The sequence below is a fragment of the Thamnophis sirtalis genome, unplaced genomic scaffold, assembly GCF_051295495.1.
Source record: "Thamnophis sirtalis isolate CommonGarterSnake01/CBP01778 unplaced genomic scaffold, rThaSir2_p1.2 scaffold_4, whole genome shotgun sequence".
Classification (NCBI taxonomy): Eukaryota; Metazoa; Chordata; class Lepidosauria; order Squamata; family Natricidae; genus Thamnophis; species Thamnophis sirtalis.
This window is the reverse complement of record NW_028261384.1, coordinates 133734289-133758268: the sequence shown is the minus strand read 5'-3', so window position 1 is coordinate 133758268 and position 23980 is coordinate 133734289. Positions and strand designations below refer to the sequence as shown.

At 37.5% G+C, this 23980-nt stretch overlaps 1 protein-coding gene across 1 annotated transcript; it reads right to left on the bottom strand.

The window, feature by feature from the left end:
• Positions 1-13237: 13237 nt before the first annotated feature.
• LOC148046728 (uncharacterized) lies at positions 13238-22201 on the bottom strand. The gene is made up of 4 exons (XM_087712192.1): positions 22002-22201; positions 21613-21921; positions 15428-15546; positions 13238-13725 (listed from the first exon to the last, which is right to left on the bottom strand). Exons 1-4 carry the CDS (start codon positions 22186-22188, stop codon positions 13267-13269), a joined length of 1074 nt encoding a protein of 357 aa, XP_087568318.1. The 5' UTR covers positions 22189-22201; the 3' UTR covers positions 13238-13266.
• Between the last annotated feature and the right edge of the window lie 1779 nt (positions 22202-23980).

The following is a 23980-nucleotide window of genomic DNA, read 5'->3' as shown; positions in this document are numbered from 1 at the left end:
GTTTCATGCAAAGTTTATAAATAATTTTCTAACAAAATATTTTAGTTTAGTTTCTTCAGCACATTCCATTATCTTCATCTTCTATCGCTCCATTGTGGGTGGTGTTAAGCTTTTAAACTTAAGAATATAATATCTTTTCTGCCGTTATCATATATAAAAGCAAAGCTTTATGAGTTTAATTCTAGTTGCTTGGCGATTAGTCCAAAGAGAAAATTTCCAATGTGTTCAATGTTAGCTTTATCCTCAAATTCTTCTGGATTAATGCACTTATATAATGCCCATTTTAGAGCATTTTTTCAATGTTCACCAAACATGGTAAAACATCTCTTTCCTTTCCTTTTTCTTCTACATTTCATCAAAGATTTGAGCTACCTGGACAGTTTTTCTGATGACAAAACCAGAAATGATTACCATACCATACCATACCATACCATAGCATACCATACCATACCATACCATACCATACCATACCATACCATACCATACCATACCATACCATACCATACCATACCATACCATACCATATAATACAATACAATACAATACAATAGCAGAGTTGGAAGGGACCTTGGTCCAACCCCCTGCCTAGGCAGGAAACCCTTCCAACTCTGCTATTGTACCATTTCAGACAAATGGCTATCCAACATCTTCTTAAAGACTTCCAGTGTTGGGGCATTCACAAATTCTGGAGGCAAGCTGTTCCACTGATTAATTGTTCTAACTGTCAGGAAATTTCTCTTCAGTTCTAAGTTGCTTCTCTCCTTGATTAATTTCCACCCATTGCTTCTTGTTCTACTCTCAGGTGCCTTGGAGAATAGTTTGACTCCCTCTTCTTTGTGGCAACCCCTGAGATATTGGAAGACTGCTATCATGTCTCCCCTAGTCCTTCTTTTCATTAAACTAGACATACCCAGTACCTGCAACTGTTCTTCATATGTTTTAGTCTCCATATCCTTTCCTTAAATAAATTATTTCCATTTCAAAATGAGGATTTAAGCCTCCTGAAAGGTGGACTTTTCAAGAGATTTTCGGGGAAGAAACACAGAAATAACAACTGCCATACTTCCAAAATTAGACAACATCTATTTAGAAATGATTTATTCCCTCCCCCATAAGACATGGTGTTTCATGTGCCAACATTGCCCCCTGCTGTCCAAAGTGAGGAGGGGACACATTTTTCTAATTCTCTGAGGAGATTCTTTAGGTCCAGATGTTTCCTCAATATGAGAATGGCCGTTTGAATGTTTAGAAAGATCATCCTGAAGTTTCATTTTCAGATTTCTGCCCTGATGGTAAATGAGAAAATGCCATTCAGTCTTTCCCCCCACAGAATTGCTTTTGTCTAGGCAACTGGACATTCATGATTTTTCCCTTGATAATTTTTTGCCACCAAGAAGCTTCCAAGAAGGATGAGAAGTGAAACGTTTGCAAGGAAAATAACCCAAGAAAGTCCAGTTGCCTTTTGAAAAGCACCTTTGGGGCAACCATGATCTTGATGATTGAGAATCTCCCTAGACAATTTATTATTATGGTTCTTTACACAATATGCCAGGTGTTTGCACTGGATTTAGCTCTTTTATCCCTCTATCCTTTAGGGGGTGGAAAGGCCGGTTTACAGTGCAGTAAGTAAATTAGCTACTTATAAACAGTTTAGGGAAGAATTTCAAGATAAGGGAAATAACACATGCACTGAGAATAAAATTTCAATAGCTTTGTTGGAGACCAAACCTTTTTTTTTTAATCATTCTTTTTGATCAAAGAAAGAACAGAATTCTGACTAAGCCAGAAAGCACAATTTCAAAGCTACGTGTAAATTGCACACAAATTCTCAAATCACCAAGTGTTAATGAAAAATATTAATGGAAAATAGAAATAGCTGGACACTCTGGGATCCTCTTATGCTGGTTTAATCTGAGCAGTTTTATGCATTTCACATAGTGGTTGTTGTTGTTTTTAGTTGCTATTTTGTGTGGTGTTTCTATTGGTTTTTGATAGGTAGGTAGGTAGGTAGGTAGGTAGGCAGGCAGGCAGGCAGGCAGGCAGGCAGGCAGGCAGGCAGGCAGGCAAACAGACAGATAGATATGGATGGATGGATGGATGGATGGATGGATGGATGGATGGATGGATGGATGGATGGAAGGAAAGAAGGAAGGTAGGTAGGTAGGTAGGTAGGTAGGTAGGTAGGTAGGTAGAGATAGATTAATGATAGATAAATGGATAGATGGATAGATGGATGGATGGATGGATGGATGGATGGATGGATAGATAGTAGATAGATAGGTAGATAGATAGATAGATAGATAGATAAATAGATAGATAGATAGATGGTCAAATGAAATAGATAGATAGATAGTAGATAGATGATAGATAGATAGATAGATAGATAGATAGATAGATAGATAGATAGATAGATAGATAGATAGATATGAATGAAAGATAGATAGATAGATAGATAGATAGATAGATAGATAGATAGATAGATAGATAATACATAGACAGACAGAATTAAATGAAGTGAGGAACCATTGTCTATTGCTCCTGAATTTACAAATATATTTGGATAAAACAGATTTCTCTATTCACATAAAATTTGTAACATATCCTACAGACAGACACACATAGAAACAAAAATAAATTAGAGGGTGTTATGATAAGTATTAAAATAAAATCTTTTTAAAAATATTGAAACAACAGTCAATGTTACATTTGATTAAATAAAAATCCAGCTTTGCAGTGTAAAAGTTGTGGGACTGACCAAGGACTCAAAATGAATGGAATTTCAAAACAATCAAAGAAGGCAGCAACACTATTCAAATAGAATATAAATAAAACCCAAATATAGACTTGTATGAATGATATTGGGAAGCTACTCAGAGGCAGAGAAGGTTCTTGACGGGCTTCAGATTCACTTCCTCTCACTGTGTCTCTCGCACAGTAATAGACAGCCGTGTCTTCAGCTTTGAGGCTGTTCATTTGCAGATACAGCTGGCTTTTGGCATTGTCCCTAGAGGCTGTGAAGCGTCCCTTGACTTTGTCTGAGTAGTAAATGCTAGATGAGCCTGGATATATCCAGGCCACCCATTCCAGTCCTTTTCCTGGATACTGTCTCACCCAGTGCATGTAAGCATTGCTGAAGGTGAATCTAGAGGCTTGGCAGGAGAGACGGAGGGACTCTCCAGGTCTCCTCACGTCCCCTCCGGACTCCACCAACTGGACTTGAGATTGGACACCTGAAACGAGAGGAGTTTGAGTGAGCCCTCCTATATAAAAGAATTAAAGGGAAATAAGCTGAATAAGGAGGAAAAATATTACCTCTCAGGAGGGCAAGTAAGAACAACAGGTTTTGCCACAGAACCATTTTTGCTTCCTCTAATGAAGGGAGGGGAATTGATAGAAAAGGATTCAGGGAAGGGCTTAACTTTTGTGTAGCCTGAAAAAGGAAATCTTGTGGTTCTTTTAAAGGTCAAATTGTACCCTGATTTACATATTGCTTGGGTTAAAAGAGACTCTCGGGGCGTTCACGGTTTAAGATTTCTTTGCCCAGGCTTTACATGCAATACAATAATGACAAAAGTAATAGTAATAATTGCAATTTTAAAAAGTGACCAAAATTGTGTAGAATATAACATAATAATAAACAGCTTTGTGAAAAGAATGATGGAAGGGAGGGTGGGAGAAAAGAAGGAAGGAAGGAAGGAAGGAAGGAAGGAAGGAAGGAAGGAAGGAAGGAAGGAAGGAAGGAAGGGAGGAAATTTAAAATTTAGAATGAGAATGAAAACAAACAGATAAAAGGATGTCGGTATTTGTTCTGTAGCAATTTTTACATTTATAATATTAACTAAAGAGATCTCATGTTTTTCTATTATCCATTTTTTTCTAATCATCAAAACCACAGATCAAGACTGTGTGTTCTTCTGTTTCATGCAAAGTTTATAAACAATTTTCTAACCAGGAAATTTTAGTTTAGTCTTCTCTGACATTCCATTACCTTCACCTTCTATTGCTCTATTGTGAGTGGTGTTGAGTTTTTCCATTGATGGATATAATATCCTCCTAGCAGTTATCCTATATAAAAGCAAAGTTTTATAAGTTTTGTTCTAGTTGCTTGTCTATTAGTCTAAAGAGAAAATTTTCAATGCTTTCAATTTTAGCTTTATCCCCAAATTCTTCTTCTTTAGGATACTTATCTAATGCCCATTTTTAGAGCTTTTTTTCAATGTTCACCACACCTGGTAAAACATCCCTTTCTTTTCCATTTTTTTTTCTTCGTCTTCATTTCATCAAAGATTTGAGCTACCTGGACAGTTTTTCTGATGACAAAACCAGAAATGATCCCCATCCTTTTTTTTTTTTTTTAAATAATTCTATTCTGTTGCACCAGGAGGATTGTAGCCTCCTGAAAGGTGGACTTTCTTTCAAAGATTTTCAGGTAACAATTATAGAAATAACCTGTAACTCCTTCCAAATTTGGGCTGCTTGTAAGAAAACCAACTTTGGCCACAGTGTCATTCTTGCTCCCTCTAATGAACGGAGAGGAATCAACAACAAAAGATTCAAGAAAATGTTGATGTTGATGTTGTTGATGTTGATTTTATTTATATGACACCCTTTTCCCCGAAGGGGACTCAGGGCGGCTCACAACTCAACTAGGGAAGGGGGATACAAACAAGAATTTAAACGACATGTTCAGACTTTGTGTTATGGGAAACCACATGGGTGTTTTAAAGGGGAAATTGTGACCTTAAAATTTACATATTCCTTCAGATAAAAGAGTCCTTAAGGGCATTCACCTATAGTTTTCTCTGCACTCATGTGGGGCGAGGTGTTCTTATTTATTTTCCCAATGAGAAATCCAATGAAAACATGGAATAATGTTATAGAAAATTCCATCCAGGTCATGCCTTCTAAACCTTCCCTAACATCTGATTTGGTCTGTTCACCGCCGACTAAACAATATTCTTCTAATTATCTGTTTTCAACTCAGACTCTGCTTCACTATGCAAGTTGTAGCCTCTTGAGGTGTTCAGTTTGAGATCCTTTTAGGGAACTCTTCCCAAAATGACTGGTTGTTCCTTTTTCAAGTGTGAGTCTAAGACAGATTTTATTATCTGGGGCGAGGTGTTCTTATTTATTTTCCCAAATCCAATGAAAACATGGAATAATGTTATAGAAAATTCCATCTAGGACATGTCTTCTAAACCTTCCCTAACATCTGATTTGGTCTGTTCACCGCCGACTAAACAATATTCTTCTAATTATCTGTTTTCAACTCAGACTCTGCTTCACTATGCAAGTTGTAGCCTCTTGAGGTGTTCAGTTTGAGATCCTTTTAGGGAACTCTTCCCAAAATGACTGGTTGTTCCTTTTTCAAGTGTGAGTCTAAGACAGATTTTATTATCTGGGGCGAGGTGTTCTTATTTATTTTCCCAAATCCAATGAAATCATGGAATAATGTTATAGAAAATTCCATCCAGGTCATCTATGCTAAACCATCCCTAATATCCCATCGGGTCTGGTCAGTTCCAACTAAAGAAGACTCTTCTAGACAGATTTTGGAAAAGTTTCCCTCTTCTCCCTTCACCCCAGCTTCCCTGGGACAAGGCTGACAATGAGATAGATCCATCCATCTATCTTCTTTTCATCTCATTTCATTTTATTTCATTCAAAGATTTCAACTACCTGGGCAGTTTCTCTGATCACCAAATCAGAAACGATCCCCATCCTTTTTTAAAATAAAACTTCTCTCTTTCACTGAATGGTGGACTTTTTTTTTTACTGCTTTTCAGGGAACAAATACAGAAATAACAACTGTCATACTTCAAAAATAAGACAATATCCATTTATAATTGATTTATTCCCTCACCCATAAGACAGGGAGTTCCATGTGTCAACATTGCCCCCTGGTGCCCAGAGAGAGGAGGGGACACATTTTTTTCTAACTCTCTGAGGAGATTCTTTAGGTCCAGATGTTTCCTCAATAAGAGAATGGCAGTTTGGATGTTTAGAAAGATCATCCTGAAGTTTCATTTTCAGATTTCTGTTATCATACCAAAGGACAAAATTCCATTTTTTTGTTTTGTTTTTCTCAGAAATCAGATCCCTTTACAAACAGAGAAAGTAAAACTGGAATTGTGAAGCCATTTCCCCCAATGTCCATTGTCTTCTACCATACTACCAGTATGGTAGAAGCCAATCCGGGATCTGGGACTGAAAGAAGTTGAAGAGCTGCTCTGAAGGTTTTTGTTTAGCTTCAGATTCACTTCCTCTCACTGTGTCCCCAAAACAGTAATAGATTGCTGTGTCCTCCGGATTGAGGCTGTTCATTTGCAGATACAGCTGGCTTTTGGCATCGTCCCTGGAGATAGTGAAGCGTCCCTTGACTTTGTCTGAATGGTAAATGCTAGATGAGGTTGGATATATGTAGGCCACCCATTCCAGTCCTTTCCCTGGGGCCTTTCTCACCCAGTGCATCCAGTAGCTGCTGAAGGTGAATCCAGAGACTTGGCAGGAGAGACGGAGGGACTCCCCAGGTCTTCTCACATCCCCTCCAGATTCCACCAACTGCCCCTGTGACTGGACACCTAGAAAGAAGGGAGTTTCAGTGACATCTCTGTATACAAGAAGAACAAACTGAAGAAAATATTACAGTGGGTAGAATTACCTTGAAGGGTTGCTAGTAAGAAGACCAACTTTGGCCACAGAGTCATTCTTGCTCCCTCTAATGAATGGAAGGGAATCAACAGCAAAGGATTCAGGAAAGTGCTCAAACTTTGTGTTATGGGAAACCACCTGGCTGCTTTAAAAGGGAAATTGTGCCCTGATTTACATATTATTTCAGATAAAAGAGCTCTTCAGGGCATTCACCTATAAATTTGGTTGTACACACATTACAAACAGGATTTTCACGGCACATTAGAGAAACACACATACACACTATTGCATGCAAGTCGAGAGAGGAATGCTTTATCATTATGTCCCAAAACTGCTTTTCAAATGGCAACTTGATTTTTGCCTTGAGAACTTTTCACTTCCAAGAAGCTTCTTGGATGAATAAAAACTTCAATAGCTGTGTTGAAGACCATTTCTCTTAACCATGTTTTCTTTTTTAACAAACCTGAAAGAACAGAATGCTGACTAAGCCATAAGGCACCATTTCTTTTCTTTTTTTTAAATATTTTTTTTTATTTTTTTGTTACATAAACAACACATGCCCACTACAGTGGGAGGAAAAAACAATTCACAAAAAAGACAAAAAACAAAAAAACAAGCCAGAGGGAAAAAAAACCCACACAAGTATATGTTATAAAAAAGTATATCAGCTGGTTACAACATGTTTTTGTGCATCTCTTCCATTAATTCATATTAATTCAAATATCTTAACTCAAATGTTTACCATATTAACATCATCATACCTCCACTTTTAGTTGACTACAGTTGTTTAAACATCCTTCATCCTTAACTATGCAAAGATTTAATCCATAACCACATGCTAGCGTTTTATTTACTTGTTTATAAAATCCTCCATTAACATCAAATCCTCATATCCTGTTTTAGCTAAGCATCCATAATATTTAATACCAAAAATTCCATCCTCCATGTATATAGTTTATTATCATTCTCCTTTCTTTATGTAATTATATCGTATATCATAGCATTTTCCCCATATTAATTAAGATTTAACTGTATATAGTTTTATTTTATTTTTTAATAGTAATAATTATTGTGATTAATAACCTTTATCTATAGTCCAAAAATATTTCTAACCTTCCCTTCTCATATCCAATTATTATTTATCATATCAACTCCACATTATATACATTACTATCATTATCAATTATTATTCAACTATATCTATTACAAATGAATTTAATTAGGTTTAGCTAGTTTTGAATTGTATTCTTCCATCTATCAGCCTGTGTCTCTCCAGTAACAAAACCTCTTTAATCCTGTTGCCATTCGTGGATCAAGTTCTCCAAATGTCTTTATGAGCAAGTCCATACAAGAAAATATTTGCACCTTTTTGCTTATGGTGCCTCTCATATAATGCTGCCGTCCTATGTTTGTTTCCTTTTTCAGTTTGTCTTTAATTCTCAGTGGTGGTATCAAAAGTTTTGCAGATGATATTTCATAAAGTATAAATTCTTTAATGCTTCTCACTCCTCCTAAGCTCTGTCTTTTGAAGTAAATTTTCTGTGTGGCTGCCCCCCCCTTCAGACATTCCATCTTTTTCTCCCTCAGAGGTAAGCCAGTTGCCCGGGATATCAGCAAGTTGAAAATCTTCATCTCTGACATCCTTCATTTGTATTTCAAGAACATTCAAACATTCAACATTCTCATTTTTTTCTTCATATTTTGTTGCTAGAAACAGCAGATAATCCAGTTTCCTCTCAAATCTATCATATGTGGCAGATAATTTTTATAGTGCGGAAAAAATCATTTGAATAGAAACTTGAATCGACGCCATATTTGTACACAGTTAGTATTTTTCCTTTGGAAACTCTAAGGTATTTGCAAGTAAAAACAAGCTGGGAGCTGTACAATCTTATCTGATCTTAGACCAATCCAATCAAGCAATAAAAGTGTCAAGTTGTAAGGAGCCAAATTATAGTGGATTGGTTTACAGCCCACTTACAGCGGATCAGAGAAGATGTTGGAGTAATCTCTCCTTTGTCCATGTAAATAGCATTTAAAACATTTAAAAAATAGGATAACCACCGTCCATAAACCAATAAAGAGATCGAAATCGCCGCTAAATTCTTCTGTTCTTTGGTTTCAATTAGCTTAAATTTTTCTGCGGACTGTCTCTCTCTGAGTAATAAAATCACCTTACCAGCTGGAAAACACTTTCGCCATTCTTTGGAGCTATCTGCAGTTTTGGTCACTGGAAAAGGAGGTTAAATTCCAAGCCCCCAGGGACTTTGCTAACGTCTCTGGGGTAACTGGATCTCCTCCAACCTTTCACTGTCTCTCCGGGACAGCTTGGGTCCAAAAAGGGACCGTCCAAATGCTTCGGAATAGAGGAATTTCAGGAATAGCCTGAAAATCCGTCTTCTCACTGCTAAGCCACGCCTTCTTCCATAAGGCACCATTTCTAAGCCACCTATGAATTGCACACAAATATTCAAGTCACCAAGTGTTGATGAAAAAAGATATTACAGGCAGAGTAGAAACAGCTGGACACTGTGGAATTCTATTACATTGGTTTAATCTGAGCAGTTTTATGCATTTCACATACTGGTTGTTGTTTTTGTAGTTGCTATTTTGTGTGGTGTTTCTATTAGTTGTTTACAGATTGATAGATGGATGATAGATAGATAGATAGATAGATAGATAGATAGATAGATAGATGGATGGATGGATGGATGGATGGATGGATGGAATGACTGATTGCAGGGAAGCTGGCAGATATAGATCAAGTGAAGAATGATTGTCTATTACTCCTTAATTTATAAATATCTTTGGATAAAAGAGATTTTTCTACTCACATAATATTTTTTAATATATTCTACAGACACACAGAACCACAAATTGATTAGAGGGGCTGCCATGATAAGTGATAAAAGTATTTGTAATTATTGGAAAAGTGGGCAAGATTAGTTTTGATTAAATAAAAATCTAGTTTGCAGTGTGGAAGTTGTGGAACTGATCAGAGAGTCAAAAGGGATGGAATTTCAAAACAGTAAAAGAAGGCAGCAACACAATTCAAATAGAAGACAAATAAAATACAAATACAGATTTGTGTGAATCATTTCAGAGAACTGCTCAGAGGCAGAGAAAGTTCTTGACAGGCTTCAGATTCACTTCCTCTCACTGTGTCTCTCACACAGTAATAGACAGCTGTGTCCTCTGGCTTGAGGCTGTTCATTTGAAGATACAGCTGGCTTTTGGCTTTGTCATTGGAAATGGTGAAGCGTCCCTTGACTTTGTCTGAGTAGTAAATTGGAGATGAACTTGGATGTATCCTTGAAACCCATTCCAGTCCTTTCCCTGGAGCCTGTCTCACCCAGTTCATCCAGTAGCTGCTGAAGGTGAATCCAGAGGCTTGGCAGGACAGACGCAGGGACTCTCCAGGTCTTCTCACATCCCCTCCGGACTCCACCAACTGGACTTGTGACTGGACACCTAGAAAGAAGGGAGTTTCAGTGACATCTCTGACTTCAAGAACAGCAAACTGAAGGTGATGCTACAGGGAGAAGCATTACCTTGAAGGGCTGCTAGTAAGAAGACCAACTTTGGCCCCAGAGCCATTCTTGCTCCCTCTAATGAATGGAGGGGAATCAACAGCAAAGGATTCAGGATAGTATTGAAACTTTATGTTAAGGGAAACCAGTTGGCTGCTTTAAAGGGGAAATTATGCCCTGATTTACATATTGCTTCAGATAAAAGAGGCACTTGGGGCATTCACTTACAAATTTCTTTGCACATACATTGCAAACATGATTTTCATGTCACAAAACAGAAATGTAGGCACACATACATACTAGCACAATCAAGTCAAGAGAGGAATGCTTTATCATTCTGTCCCAAAATTGCTTTTGTAAAGGATTTCTTGGACTTTTTTGATTTTTCCCTTAAGGACTTTTTGCTTCCAAGAAGCTTCCACGAAGGATGAGAAGAGAAACGTTTTCAAGGAAAATAATCCAAGAAAGTCCAGTTGCCTTTTGAAAAGCACCTATGGGACAACCATGACGTTGATGATTGAGAATCTCCATAGATAGTTTATCAGTTTGGTTCTTTACACAGTATGCCAGATGTTTGCACTGGATTTAGCACTTTTATCCCTCTATCCTTTTTAGGGCGGAAAAGCCGGTTTATAGTAAGTAAATTGGTTACTTATGAACAGTTTAGGAAATAATTTAAAGATAAGGGAAAGGAAACAAACTTCAATTGCTGTGTTGGAGACCAAACATTTTTTTTGTTTTTAAGAAACAAGAATAATGGAGTGCTGACTACGCCATAAGGCACAATTTCAAAACCACATGTGAATTGCACACAACTGTTTAAGTCGCCAAGTGTTAATGAAGGATATTACAGGTAGAGTATAAATAGCTGGATACTCTGGTATCCTATTATGTTGGTTTAATCTGAGCAGTTTTATGCATTTCACATAATATATATATAGTGTCACAACCCCTGGTAAGCCCCAATTATGGGAGGAAGCTAACAGCTTCCATTATCTGTCAATTGGCTCGTTACACGAGTCCATCACGACAGAAACCCAATATTTTTACTGTTGCCTTTGTTACAAATTTTGTGTTATATATGTGCTGATAAATAAATAAAGGGAGACTAGTATAGATCTATTTCAAGCTATTTAGCTCTCATCAGCTGGCCTTCAAATCCCAGTAAGGGTATGGATAGCTGATGAGAGGTAAATAGCTTGAAATAGATCTATACTAGTCTCCCTTTATTTATTTATCAGCACAAATATAACTATATATATTTAGTGTTACAACCCCTGGTAAGCCCCAATTATGGGAGGAAGCTAACTGCTTCCATCATCTGTCAATCGGCTCGCCACAAGAGTCCATCATGACAGAAACCCAATGTTTTTACTGTTGCCTTTGTTATATTTGTGTTTTTTTTTGTTTTTTTAATTTGTGTTTTGTTTTTATGTCTTTATTTATTTATCAGCACAAATTAAACACACACACACACACACACACATATATATATATATATACATACACATACATACATATACATACATACATATGTGTGTGTGTCTGTCTGTCTGTGTCTGCGTCTGCGTCTGCGTCTGCGTCTGCGTCTGCGTCTGCGTCTGCGTCTGTGTGTCTGTGTGTCTGTGTGTCTGTGTGTGTGTATGTATGTATGTATATATATATATGTATGTATGTATGTATGTATGTATGTATGTATATTAAACTAAAAGAAAGGGAGGGAGGGAGGGAAGGAAGGAAGGAAAGGAGGGAGGAAAGAAGGAAGTTAAAATAAAGAATGAGACTGAAAAGAAACAGAAAAAAATGTTTTAACATTCTTTTACAGCAAATATGTGTACATTTAAGATATTAATTCTGATTACAAAAAAGATCTTGTTTTTTGATTACCAGGTTTTTTTTGCTAAGCATGAAAATGACAAATCATGACTGCACATTTTTTTTCTGTTTCCTGCAAAGTTTATAAACAACCAATGATTTTAATTTAGCCTTTTCTGCAGATTCCATTACCTTCACCTTCTGCCACTCCATTGTTGGTGGTGTGATGTCTTTCCATTGTTGAGATATATTAGTTTTCCAGCAGTTATCATATATATATATATATATATATATATATATATATATATATATATATATATATATATATATATATATATATATATATATATATATATATATATATATATATATATATATATATATATATATATATATATATATATATATATATATATATATATATATATATATATATATATATATATATATATATATATATATATATATATATATATATATATATATATATATATATATATATATATATGAAAGGTTTGATGAGGGTTTTTTTCTGCTAAAATATTAGTTCAAAGACAAAAATTTATACTTTCAATTGTAGCTTTACCCTCAAAATCTTCTGGATTAGTGTACATATCTAATGTCCATTTTTAAAGTTCTTCTTTGCACATTCACAATGAACTGACAAAACATCCATCCATCCATCCATCCATCCATCCATCCATCCATCCATCCATCCATCCATCCATCTATCTTCTTTTCATCTCATTTCATTTCATTTCATTCAAAGATTTCAACTACCTGGGCAGTTTCTCTGATCACCAAATCAGAAACGATCCCCATCCTTTTTTAAAATAAAACTTCTCTCTTTCACTGAATGGCGGACTTTTTTTAGTGCTTTTGAGGGAACAAATACAGAAATAACAACTGTCATACTTCAAAAATAAGACAATATCCATTTATAATTGATTTATTCCCTCACCCATAAGACATGGGGCTTCGTGTGTCAACATTGCCCCCTGGTGCCCAGAGAGAGGAGGGGACACATTTTTTTTTCTAATTCTCTGAGGAGATTCTTTAGGTCCAGATGTTTCCTCAATAAGAGAATGGCAGTTTGGATATTTAGAAAGATCATCCTAAAGTTTCATTTTCAGATTTCTGTCATCATAGCAAAGGAGAAAATTCCATTTTTTGTTTTGTTTTTCTCAGAAATCAGATCCCTTTACAAACAGAGAAAGTAAAACTGGAATTGTGAAGCCATTTCCCCCAATGTCCATTGTCTTCTACCATACTACCAGTATGGTAGAAGCCAATCCGGGATCTGGGACTGAAAGAAGTTGAAGAGCTGCTCTGAAGGTTTTTGTTTAGCTTCAGATTCACTTCCTCTCACTGTGTCCCCAAAACAGTAATAGATTGCTATGTCCTCCGGTTTGAGGCTGTTCATTTGGAGATGCAGCTGGCTTTTGGCATCGTCCCTGGAGACGGTGAAGCGTCCCTTGACTTTGTCTGAATAGTAAATGGTAGATGAGGTTGGATACATGTAGGCTACCCATTTCAGTCCTTTCCCTGGGGCCTGTCTCACCCAGTGCATCCAGTAGCTGCTGAAGGTGAATCCAGAGGCTTGGCAGGAGAGACGGAGGGACTCCCCAGGACTTCTCACATCCCCTCCGGACTCCACCAACTGCCCCTGTGACTGGACACCTAGAAAGAAGGGAGTTTCAGTGACATCTCTGTATACAAGAAGAACAAACTGAAGAAAATACTAAAGGGAGAAGCATTACATGGAAGGGCTGCTAGTAAGAAGACCAACTTTGGCCACAGAGTCATTCTTGCTCCCTCTAATGAATGGAAGGGAATCAACAGCAAAAGATTCAGGAAAATGCTCAAACTTTGTGTTATGGGAAACCACCTGGCTGCTTTAAAAGGGAAATTGTGCCCTGATTTACATATTATTTCAGATAAAAGAGCTCTTCAGGGCATTCACCTATAAATTTGTTTGTACACACATTCCAAACATGATTTTCACGGCACATTAGAAAAACACACATACACACTATTGCATGCAAGTCGAGAGAGGAATGCTTTATCATTATGTCCCAAAACTGCTTTTCAAATGGCAACTTGATTTTTGCCTTGAGAACTTTTCACTTCCAAGAAGCTTCTTGGATGAATAAAAACTTCAATAGCTGTGTTGAAGACCATTTCTCTTGATCATGTTTTCTTTTTTAACAAACCTGAAAGAACAGAATGCTGACTAAGCCATAAGGCACCATTTCTAAGCCCCCTATGAATTGCACACAAATATTCAAGTCACCAAGTGTTGATGAAAAAAGATATTGCAGGCAGAGTAGAAATAGCTGGACACTGTGGAATTCTATTACGTTGGTTTAATCTGAGCAGTTTTATGCATTTCACATATTGGTTGTTGTTTTTTTAGTTGCTATTTTGTGTGGTGTTTCTATTAGTTGTTTACAGATTGATAGATGGATAAATCTATAGATAGATAGATAGATAGATAGATAGATAGATAGATAGATAGATGGATGGATGGATGGATGGATGGATGGATGGATGGATGGATGGATGGATGGATGGATGGATGGATGGACGGACAGACAGATGGACAGATTGATTGTTGATTGATTGATTGATTGATTGATTGATTGATTGATTGATTGCAGGCAGGCTGGCAGATATAAATCTATCAATAGATAGATAGATAGATAGATAGATAGATAGATAGATGGATGGATGGATGGATGGATGGATGGATGGATGGATGGATGGATGGATGGATGGATGAATGGACGGACGGACGGACGGAATGATTGATTGCAGGGAAGCTGGCAGATATAGATCAAGTGAAAAATGATTGTCTATTTCTCCTTAATTTTCAAATATCTTTGGATAAAAGAGATTTTTCTACTCACATAATTTTTTTAAATATATTCTAAGACACAGAACCACAAATTGATTAGAGGTGCTGTCATGATAAGTGATAAAAATTTTAATTATTGGAAAAGTGGGCAGGGTTAGTTTTGACTAAATAAAAAATCTAGCTTTGCAGTTTGGAAGTTGTGGGACTGATCAGAGAGTCAAAAGGGATGGAATTTCAAAACAGTAAAAGAAGGCAGCAACACAATTCAAATAGAACATGAATAGAACACAAAATCCTGGGTGAATCATTTTGGAGAGCTACTCAGAGGCAGATAAAGTTTTTGACAGGCTTCAGATTCACTTCCTCTCACTGTGTATTTCGCACAGTAATAGACAGCTGTGTCCTCTTCTTTCAGGTTGTTCATTTGCAGATACAGCTGGGTTTTGGCATCGTCCTTGGAAATGGTGAAGCGTCCCTTCACTTTGTCAGAGTAGTAAGTGATAGAACCAGAGTTTATGTATAATGTGTAAATCGTTGCCACCCATTCCAGTCCTTTCCCTGGGGCCTGTCTCACCCAGTGCATGTAGTTGTCAGTGAAGGTGAATGCAGAGGCTTGGCAGGAGAGATGGATGGACTCTCCAGGTCTCCTCACATCCCCTCCAGACTCCACCATCTGGGCTTGTGACTGGACACCTAGAAAGAAGGGTGTTTCAGTGTCATCTCTGTATACAAGAAGAGCAAACTGGAGGAAATACTACCGGGGGAAACATTACCTTGAAGGGCTGCTAGTAAGAAAATCAACTTTGGCCACAGAGCCATTCTTGCTCCCTCTAATGAACGGAGGTGAATCAAGAGCAAAGGATCCAGGAAAGTGCTCAAACTTTGTGTTAAGGGATACCAGTTGGCTGCTTTAAAGGGGAAATTGTGCCCTCATTTACATAGTGCTTCAGATAAAAGAGGCCCTCGTGGCATTCACTTACAAATTTCTTTGCAGATACATTGCAAACATGATTTTCATGTCACAATACAGAAATGTAGGCACACATACATACTAGCACAATCAAGGCAAGAGAGGAATGCTTTATCGTTCTGTCCCAAAATTGCTTTTGTAAAGGATTTCTTGGACTTTCTTGATTTTTCCCTTAAGGACTTTTTGCTTCCAAGAAGCTTCCATGAAGGATGAGAAGAGAAACATTTTCAAGGAAAATAATCCAAGAGAGTCCAGTTGTCTTTTGAAAAGCACCTACCGGACAACCATGACCTTGATGATTGAGAATCTCCATAGATAGTTTATCATTTTGGTTCTTTACACAGTATGCCAGATGTTTGCACTGGATTTAGCACTTTTATCCCTCTATCCTTTTTAGGGGGAAAAAGCCGGTTTATAGTAAGTAAATTGGTTACTTATGAACAGTTTAGGAAATAATTTAAAGATAAGGGAAAGGAAACAAACTTCAATTGCTGTGTTGGAGACCAAACATTTTTTTTTTCTTGATCATGTTTTTTTTTTTTAAGAAACAAGAATAAGAGAATGCTGACTAAGCCATAAGGCACAATTTCAAAGCCACATGTGAATTGCACACAAATGTTTAAGGTGATAGGTGATAGATAGATAGATAGATAGATAGATAGATAGATAGATAGATAGATAGATAGATAGATAGATAGATAGATAGATAGATAGATAGAGATAGATAGATAGATAGATAGATAGATAGATAGAGATAGATAGATAGATAGATAGATAGATAGATAGATAGATAGATAGATAGATAGATAGATACCACTAAATAGTGGATAGATAGAAGAAAGAAAGAAAGAAAGAAAGAAAGAAAGAAAAAAAAGAAAGTAAGGAAGGAAGGAAGGAAGGAAGGATAGAAAATATGAAAACAGCCACACATCTAAATTCAGGAAAGATTTTATACTCCCCCCCCTTAATATGAACTTTTGAAGAAGCAAGAAAAGGTCTGAATGCAGACATAGATCATTTTTGTTTTAGATGATATTTTGTGTGGTGTTTTTATCAGTTGTTATTTGCCCAGAGTTGATTTGCCAAGATGAACAGCCATATTGACAGAACTAATAACAATATAGATAGATATATAGATAGATATATAGATAGATATATAGATAGATATATAGATATAGATATAGATATAGATATAGATATAGATATAGATATAGATATAGATATAGATATAGATATAGATATAGATATAGATATAGATATAGATATAGATATAGATATAGATATAGATATAGATATAGATATAGATATAGATATATAGTGTCACATTTATCAGCACAATTTATCAGCACAATGTGTATGTATCACATAATATTTTTTAATATATTCTACAGACACACAAAACCACAAATTGATTAGAGGCGCTGTCATGATAAGTGATAAAAGTATTTTTAATTATTGGAAAAGTGGGCAAGATTAGTTTTGATTAAATAAAAATCTAGCTTTGCAGTTTGGAAGTTGTGGGACTGATCAGAGAGTCAAAAGGGATGGAATTTCAAAACAGTAAAAGAAGGCAGCAACACAATTCAAATAGAAGACAAATAAAATACAAATACAGAATTGTGTGAATCATTTCAGAGAACTGCTCAGAGGCAGAGAAAGTTCCTGACAGGCTTCAGATTCACTTCCTCTCACTGTGTCTCTCACACAGTAATAGACAGCTGTGTCCTCTGGTTTGAGGCTGTTCATTTGCAGATACAGCTGGCTTTTGGCATCGTCCCTGGAGATTGTGAAGCGTCCCTTGACTTTGTCAGAGTAGTAAATGTGAGATGATCTTGGAAATATCCTGTCCACCCATTCAAGTCCTTTCCCTGGAGCCTGTCTCACCCATGTCATGTAAGCGTTGCTGAAGGTGAACCCAGAGGCTTGGCAGGAGAGACGGAGGGACTCCCCAGGTCTTCTCACATCCCCTCCAGACTCCACCAACTGGACTTGAGATTGGACACCTAAAACGAGAGGAGTTTCGGTGAGCCATCCTATATAAAAGAATTAAAACGGAATAAGCCGTACAGGGAGTGAAAATATTACCTCTGAGGAGAGCGAGTAAGAACAACAGGCTTTGCCACAGAGCCATTTTTGCTTCCTCTGATGAACGGAAGGAGAATTGATAGAAAAGGATTCAGGGAAGGGCTTAAATTTTGTGTAGCCTGAAAAAGGAAATCTTGTGGGTCTTTTAAAGGGCAAATTGTACCCGGATTTACATATTGCTTGAGTTAAAAAGAAACTCTCAGGGCATTCACTTTCTAAGGTTTCTTTCTACAGACATTATATGTGTGATTTTAATATGACGTTCCAACCCTTATTAATCTGAGGACAGTTTTCATACTTTTTGTTTTCTTATAAGTAGATAAGAGAAAGAACTGGTTTACTTTCAAATCAGTAAAGCAATTACTTTAATAGTTCCCCCACTTCTCAAATATATTTATAATAAATGGAATACATTTATACAAAGATATGTTTAGAGAAATACATTAAATACTAAATGTTAGAAAAAACGTTAGAGTTAGGAAGTGTGTTACGCAACTGCTATTTATTTTCAGTTTCTCTTTCTGCACTTCTTCTCCTTCCTTCCTTCCTTCCTTCCTTCCTTCCTTCCTTCCTTCCTTCCTTCCTTCCTTATTTACTTATTTACTTATTTACTTATTTACTTATTTACTTATTTACTTATTCACTTATTCACTTATTCACTTATTTACTTATTTATTTATTTACTTACTTACCTACCTACCTACCTACCTACCTACCTACCTACCTACCTACCTACCTACCTACCTGTTGTGGCCCAGCAGGATCCGGTTGAGCTCCTGATGGACTCGGATAGCGAGGAACCATATGAGTCTGCCCTGGACGATGTTGAAGACCCTGGGCAGGGTTCAGACTCAGAGCAGGGACCAGAGTGGCTGGTTGGCCACAAGGAGGTGCCCGAGGCATGGAGCAGTGGGGAGGATCAAAGGCAGTTTGTCCCTGATGCTAGATTGAGAAGGGCTGAGAAACGGAAGCAGCAACTCCGTAGGTAGACTCAGAGAAGATGATTAAGCACAGGTGGTTGTTGATTGGCCCCTCCCAAGAGAGATTATAGGTGAGGCGTTGGGAGGGGACATTTGCAGGAAACATCCGTTCAAATTAGCAGTTAAGAAAATCTATCTGTGTATTCTCGTCGTGTCTGTTCGTTTGGACTATCTGCGTTGCTTCGTTTGAACTATCTGGGTTGCTGCAGAGATACTCTATTGAATGTGAGTTGCCTGGGCCCTCAGCCAAAGGATTCGTTATCTCAGTAATTGAACAGTGGCAAACAGCCAAGCCTGTGTACAGGTCGGGGGGGTCAGAAATGATATGTTTTACCTAGTAAGAATAACTGAGTTTAAGAATAACTGACTTACTAGGTATATACTAGGTATATGTACTGACTTTACAGTGGTAGAGACTAACTTGATTCTGCACCTAATAACGGCAGCAAGACTGTTGGTGGCGCAATACTGGAAGAAGGAAGACTTGCCTACAACTCAAGAATGGACATTGAAAGTTACAAACTTAGCCGAGATGGCTAAAATATCGGCATATCTTAAAGATCACTCAAACGAGAGATATAAACGAGACTGGAAAAAATGGATTGACTATATACAAAATAAATACGGGACCAAGAAATTCCAGTTAGCCTATGCTTAAGATCAGAAATGATTTAAATTGTTTAAAGTTAGTTCACTAAGAAGAAGCTAAGGTCAATGTAGAATGTCATTAATTTCTTTATTTCTTTTTTCTCAATAGATTTTAGACTGTGTTTGTTAAAAATCCATACCGTGTACGGGTTCTGGGAAGTCGGGGGGGGGGGGGAGAAGGAGGAGGGGGGTTGGGGGGAGGGGGGAGGGAGGGAGGGGTATACATTAGGCTAGACAAGAATTTGGTGGTAAACTAGAATTATTTTGACACACAAAAAATTGTATTTCGATGTCTTACTGATTGAGGAATGATGAAACGTTTGTTTTAAAAGAAATAAAACTTTTGAACTGAAAGAAATGATATGTTTTAAATACAAATGTGGGTTCATGATGGAAATTATAGACCTTTTGAAATCTTTTGTGGGAATATTTAAATAAGTCCGAAAAGTAATAATCAGGTTTGGAAATGAGGCTGTATTTCTACACACTGGTTTATTTCTTTGCCTTATTTCTCCCTGCCTGGCCAACACAATTAAGTGTGACAATGCTTCCCCCTGTAAGTGATGAGAAGGAAGTCAGCTATGATTCAAGGAAATTATCCTATTTCTGGAGGGGATGAGAAGCAGAGGACAAATGAAGGGTCTCCAGGAGACAAAGGGGACCTTCTTTTAAAGACAGCAAAATCCAAATTCTGGACAGAGAGGAGGACCACTAGTTTGAAAGGGGAGTCAAATAAGCCATCTCCATGAAGACTGTGTTGGAAGAAATGTCCTTCTGGGTTCAGTTCCAAGTGGGGAAAAAGACACTGGAAACATGAAGGCTGCTTGGAAAGATGGTTTTAATGGTGGACAGGATGACAGGGCTTGAACTCCTGAACAGAACAGGTGATCACATGCTCCCAGATGTTGGGTGAAGAAGAAAGGAGAGAACTTGCTGAGAGTTCCTGGGTTTTTTTATACTCACTGTTCAGCCCCACCTCTGTTTCCTGTTCCTGTGTAGGAAATGTATTCTGATTGGTTGCCATACTCCCAGGGGTGGGGTATCTTAGCTAACTTTGTTGGTTGTGTGTCTTTTTGAGTCCCAAGCTTGTTTGCGTCCCCAGATGCCATGTGGTGCATTTCTGTAGGAGGCTAATCCTATCTTTGTTATGTAGAGTAGACTAGCTCAGACCTTTTTTTAAAAAAAATGGCCCATTAAAAGGGCTAGTAAGAGTGAGTCTGTTTTCTGCCTAAAAACAGGTTTCTCCATTTCTTATCCAGGGAAATATAATATAATTTTCAACATTTCCCAGGATATTCCATTTTTCTAGGAGAGAGTTGGCTGCTAACTTCCTACAACTGAGCCACTCTTTCTCAACAGAGAGGGATGGATATGACACCACCTATCACCTGTTTACAATAGAGTCCTTTCAGCAGTCCGAAGAAGGCTCCACACCTATTAGCAGTATTCTGGTGACCATAGAGAAATCTCCAGGTGACTCTCAGAAAGAGGTTTGAGGCCCATCAAGGTGATTGAGAGATTCTAATTGTTGTCACTCCCAACTGTTAGCGGGAGGTAGGCTAAGCCAAAACACCTATTCTGTATGGTGTGAAGTTGTAGCATCAGCTACCATGGCAGGAAAACAGTCCAAAAAATTCAGTCTCAGAGAACCGATGGGAGAAGGGCCAGCAATGACCACTGTTACCCTCCCTTGGCTGAGCCAGAGCTTCAGGATTAAGGGGATTGAATATATATTTAATGTAGAAGAAATTGAAAAAAAGAGCACTATATACAATGGAATTATACTGAGGAACATTCTCAATGCTGAGAATCAAAGAACTGCAAAATTTATCAAGGATGATCCATATTTGTGCATGAAATACATTTTAACTTTATAAAAATGTACCCAGTTTCATCTACTGAACATTTTTTCTCCCTACCAAGCTGCTAACCAATACTTAAGCCAAGATCAGTCTTGAGCTTCCAAGGGGATTTATTGGCTGTTCCAGTTACACAAATTCTGTCATAAACTCATAAATTTCTACAGCTGCTCTGATGAGAAGGTTTTTGCTTGGCATCAGATTCACTTCCTCTCACTGTGTGTTATGCAGTAATAAACTGCCGTGTCCTCTGATTTTAGATTGTCCATTTGCAAATGCAGCTGGCTGAGGGAATCATCTCTGGAGATGGTGAAACGTCCTTTCACTTTATACGAGTAGAGAATTGGAGATGAGGATGTTCCTATCCTTGCAAACCATTCCAGTCCTTCCCCTGGAGCCTGCCTCACCCATTCCATGTAGTAGCTGCTGAAGGTGAATCCAGAGGCTTGGCAGGAGAGATGGAGGGACTCTCCAGGCCTTCTCACATCCCCTCCAGAAGCCACCAACTGCCCCTGTGACTGGACACCTAGAAAGAAGGGAGTTTCAGTGACATCTCTGCATACAAGAAGAGCAAAGTGAAGAAAATACTAAAGGGAGAAGCATTACCTTGAAGGGCTGCTAGTAAGAAGACCAACTTTGGCCACAGATTCGTTCTGGAACCGAGGGGAATCAACTGTAAAGAATTCAGGGAAATGCTCAAACTTTGTGTTACAGGAAACCAGTTGGCTGCTTTAAAGTTGAAATTGGGCCCTGATTTACATATCGCTTCCGATAAAAGAGCTCCCCAGGGCATCCACCTATAAATTTCTTTGTACCCACATTGAAAACATGATTTCCACCGGACATTAGAGAAACACAAAAACACAAAGAGAAAGGGAAAGATGCACAGTCAAGAGAGGAATGCTTTATCATTATGTCCCAAAACTGTTTTCCAAATGGCAACTTGATTTTTAACTTGAGAAATATTTGCTTCCAAGAAGCATCCAAGAAGGATATAGAAGTGAAATTATTTCAAGGAAAATAACCCAAGAAACTCCAGTTGCCTTTGGAAAAGCATATTTGGGACAACCAAGACCTGGATCTTTGAGAAGCTCCATAGACATTTAACCGCAGAGCCCTCGCCCCGTCAAAAAGAACTGCATGCTGACCCAGCCATAAGGCACAATTTCTAAGCCACATGTCAATGGCTCTGAAATGTTTGAATCACAAAGGGTTAATGAAAGATATTACAGGAAGAGTAAAAATAGCTGGACAATTTGGGGTCATTTTGTTTATTACATTGGGTTTTTTTTATCTGAGCGGTTTTATACATTTCACATTTATGTTGTTTTTTTTTAGTTGCAATTTGTGTTTTGTTTCTATTGGTTGTTAGCTGCCCAGAGATGATTCCTGAAGATGGATAGGCCTGCAAATTGAAATAATAACACTAACACTACAATATGAATACTATTAATAATAATTACCCTTGTTGATTGAAAAAGATAGATAAACAGACGACTAGATAGATAGATAGATAGATAGATAGATAGATAGATAGATAGATAGATAGATAGATAGGATAGATAGGATAGATAGATAGATAGATAGATAGATAGATAGATAGATAGATAGATAGATAGATAGATAGATAGATAGGGATGGATGGATGGATGGCACAGATGACAGAGATTAGATAGATAATAGGATAGATAGAAAGATGGAAAGATGGAAAGATGGAAAGATGGAAAGATGGAAAGATGGAAAGATGGAAAGATGGAAAGATAGAAAGATAGAAAGATAGAAAGATAGAAAGATAGAAAGATAGAAAGATAGAAAGATAGAAAGATAGAAAGATAGAAAGATAGAAAGATGGATGGATGGATGGATGGATGGATGGATGGACCAAACAGATGACAGCGATTAGATAGTAAATAGATTGGATGGATGGATGGATGGATGGGCAGACGGATGGCACAGATGACAGAGATTAGATAGATAGATAGATAGTTTTAAGTATTGAGTGGATGGATACGCAGGAGCCATGGATAGCCGGAAAGATGGTCTTTATTGTTACAGAAGTAAGATAACAGCGATTCTTGGTTTCACAAAACGCGCCCAGTATTTATAGTAATTGTAACAATCACATTAACCAATCAGGGGCCGGGTACTGCTGATGCAGTACCTCGGCCAATCAGGGAAGATTAGCTGTTAGGGAAGGCTAGCAACAGCCTCTGCTGCGTCCTAGCCAATCAGGGAGCAGCAGAGCTGTTGTCAGCCCTTTTGAAAGTTTCAGAATACATAATAGATAGATAGATAGATAGATAGATAGATAGATAGATAGATAGATAGATAGATAGATAGATAGATAGATAGATAGATAGATAGACAGACAGACAGACAGACAGACAGACAGACAGACAGACAAAAACAGCTAGTATCTGGTACAAAGCGACCAATAATAATATGTTTACCCAGAGGGTTTTGTTAAAGATATTCCAATTATATGCTGTAATTCACACTGTATCTACTGTACCTTATTTCATCTTTGGAAGAGTGTAGATCTCCTATCTACAATGCAGTCCTTTCAGCAATTCAAGAAGATTCCT